The 2,881-nt window shown below is 65.0% G+C and overlaps 1 protein-coding gene across 1 annotated transcript in view; it reads left to right on the top strand.

Moving 5' to 3' along the window:
- Positions 1-148: 148 nt before the first annotated feature.
- MNEG_15098 (Brefeldin A-inhibited guanine nucleotide-exchange protein) overlaps positions 149-2,881 on the top strand; it is a gene marked incomplete at both ends in the record, with an annotated part of 4,004 nt that continues 1,271 nt past the window's right edge. Inside the window, 9 exons of the mRNA XM_014036431.1 lie at positions 149-225; positions 459-688; positions 865-962; positions 1,239-1,349; positions 1,548-1,633; positions 1,874-1,954; positions 2,103-2,178; positions 2,449-2,493; positions 2,731-2,854. Of these exons, the coding sequence (XP_013891885.1) occupies positions 149-225; positions 459-688; positions 865-962; positions 1,239-1,349; positions 1,548-1,633; positions 1,874-1,954; positions 2,103-2,178; positions 2,449-2,493; positions 2,731-2,854 (928 nt within the window). The remainder of the gene's footprint in view (positions 226-458; positions 689-864; positions 963-1,238; positions 1,350-1,547; positions 1,634-1,873; positions 1,955-2,102; positions 2,179-2,448; positions 2,494-2,730; positions 2,855-2,881) is intronic.

Below are 2,881 nucleotides of genomic sequence, written 5' to 3' on the forward strand. Positions count from 1 at the left end.
CACACACACACCGCCCAGGCTGCTGTCCATCTGCCTGGCAGGCTTCGCCTCCGCGGCCTGCCTGGCCGCGTCCCTGGGTGTCACGGGGCTGCGTGACGTGTTTGTGACCAGCCTCTGCAACTTCACGGGGCTGCACTCCCCCGGCTCCATGAAGCCCAAGAACGCCCTCGCCTACGAGGCCCTGCTGCGGGTGGCCGTCACTGTGGGGGACGCCCTAGAGGACAGGTGCGCGCACTGAGGGCACGGCAGGGTGGGACTGCGGGTGCTGAGGGGCACTGGGGTGTGCTGCAGGCGTTGGGGACGGTGGGGTTGGCAGGCGAGGGTTGTGCTATGCCGGTGCTTTTGGGGCGGTGCTGCTGGAAGCGCTCGCTTCATGATCGGGAAGCAGGTTGGCACTGGTCAAACGACCGCAGTCATCCAAACCCCTGCCATGTCACTCTGTTGCTCTCCCCTTAAAGGTGGCTGGACATCCTGCGCTGCATGAGCCGCTGGGAGCTGCTGCAGCAGATGGCCAGCAGCACGCCCACAGACGCGGCGCTCTTCGCGGCGCCGGGCGGTGCGGAGAAGGGGCCGGTCGGCATCGGGGGCCGCGCGGCGGCGGCTCTCAAGGACCAGCTGAGGAAGCTGGGCAACCCGGGGGGCGGCGGCGGGGCGGCGGCGGCGGCTGCTTCGCAGCCATCCTATACCGGTGCGGGGCCGTGGGAGAGGGGTGCTTTGTGATGTGCTGAGGCCTCACTGCCTGCCTCTGTTTTACTCGTGTCTTTTGAGGAGTAGCCACTTGTCCAAGGCCAGCTAAGCCGCGCCCGTCCAAACTTGCCCGCTGTGTTCATGTGATGACATACACCGCCCATTATCCCCCCCCAGAGGGTGTCAAGTCTATGGACACGCTGGCCATGAGTGAGATGAGCGTGAAGAAGGCGGCGGGCGGCGGCCGCGACGACGACGGGCACGTGCCCCTGGAGGTGCGGGCTGGACGGGGGCTTTACAGGGAGCAATGGATGGCAGTGGGGAGGGGGCTGCTTCTGGGAAGGCATGACGGGCTGCAAAAACACAAGGAAGAAAGAGTACGACTCAAGTCATTAAGGCGCGTGCCGTCTGCCTCCAGCAAGCCCGTCAGCTGGAAGCGTACAGCTACTGAGGCTTGCAAGTTCGCACCGCCCTGCTCCGCCTCGACCATCCACTTGCATGTCTGTGCGCTCGCACCCCCACCCACCCACCGCACCCCACCCCCCCCTCAGATCATCCACTCTGTTGACGTCAGCGAGATCCAGCAGGTCTACCTGGCGTCATCCCGCCTGGACTCTGACGCGGTCGTGGCGTTCGTGCGTGCCCTCGCCGCCATCAGCCTGGTGGGGACCCTTTGGAGACCGCCTGGGCTTTGGCAAGGGCTTGGAAGCGGCGTCTGGCAATTCCACTTTTGCTTGGTTTCCCGGCGGTGCCCATTTTCAATCCTGCATTCAACATCCCCTCTTCTATATCGCCAATTTGCCCACCCCTGAGCGCCTCTGACCTCCATTCCTGCCCTTGTGCCCGCACCACTCCCACAGGACGAGCTGCGTGACACGCGCGCCCCGCGTGTGTTCAGCCTCACCAAGATTGTCGAGATCGCCCACTTCAATATGGGGCGCATCAGGTGACGCGGCTTTGGAGCAGGGCGGGAGGAACGCGTAACCATAGCGATGCTGAGGGGCCGTCGCCACTGCGGGCAGTTGCGGTAGCAGCTCATCCTGCAATCCAGTACAATCTGTGTTTGCGCCTGCCAGTGCTCACCACTGGCTTTCCACCTGCGCTCGGCATTTTCAGTCAACCCAATGTCACACCTCAAAAGACTCACGTCCTGCACCACAACCCATCTCCCCCCCTCCACTCACAGGCTGGTGTGGAGCCGCATCTGGGCGGTGCTGTCAGAGTACTTCATCGCAGTGGGCTGCCACGCCAACCTCGCAATCGCAATGTGAGTGGTCATTTGCCGCGCCACCTGCAGCCCTCACGGGTGTTTCTGTTTAAACCCCATCTCCCCGCGTGGCCTGCCCTTGCGCTGTTGGCTGCCACGGGCGCTGCTCCACCACCCACTCTGCGTTTCGCCGCCGCCCTTCCGACAGGTATGCGGTCGACAGCCTGCGCCAGCTGGCCATGAAGTTCCTGGAGCGTGATGAGCTGGCAAACTACACCTTCCAGGTGGGGGGGTCCTGGGGCCTGGAGGAACGGCTCCAGGAGAGGGGGGTCGCGGCCACGGGCCCCACAGCCTCTTTGCGGTCATGTAGGGTGCGGTTCTGGTGTGGGGACACCCGCGTGCCTGCGCATCAACAGGGAAGTCGAGGGCGAATGGGCGGCTCCTCCGGCAGTGCGGCTGCGTGCCTCACAAGATCGCATCCCCCAGGTGTTGTGGCTCTCGCCCTGCCGCCTCACCCCACAACGCCGCCCCACCACCCACCACCCACCCTCCAGAACGACTTCCTGCGGCCGTTTGTGGTGGTCATGAGGCAGAGCCAGGTGGGGCCTGCGCACGTGCCGCTGCCACCACGAGCGCATGGCTTGCTGCACAGCCCGCCATGCCTGCTGTCTGGCATATCCACCCTCACCAACCCCCACACCCTGCACCTGCGTTCATGCCACTCATCCCAAGCCCGGAAACGCAGCGTGGAGCCTCACAGCGTCCACGCCGCCTCCACACCGCTTCTCCCCCATCACCACCACCAACCCCTCCCCCCCCTCCCCCCCCCCCTGCAGTCCATTGAGATCCGGGAGCTGATCATCCGCTGCCTGAGCCAGATGGTGCTGGCGCGCGTTGACAACATCAAGAGCGGCTGGAAGAGCATGTTCATGGTCTTCACCACAGCGGCGGGGGACCCAGGTGGGAGGGCATGGGTCGGGGTTGGGT

This window comes from Monoraphidium neglectum (genome assembly GCF_000611645.1).
Source record: "Monoraphidium neglectum strain SAG 48.87 unplaced genomic scaffold scaffold05028, whole genome shotgun sequence".
NCBI lineage: Eukaryota > Viridiplantae > Chlorophyta > Chlorophyceae > Sphaeropleales > Selenastraceae > Monoraphidium > Monoraphidium neglectum.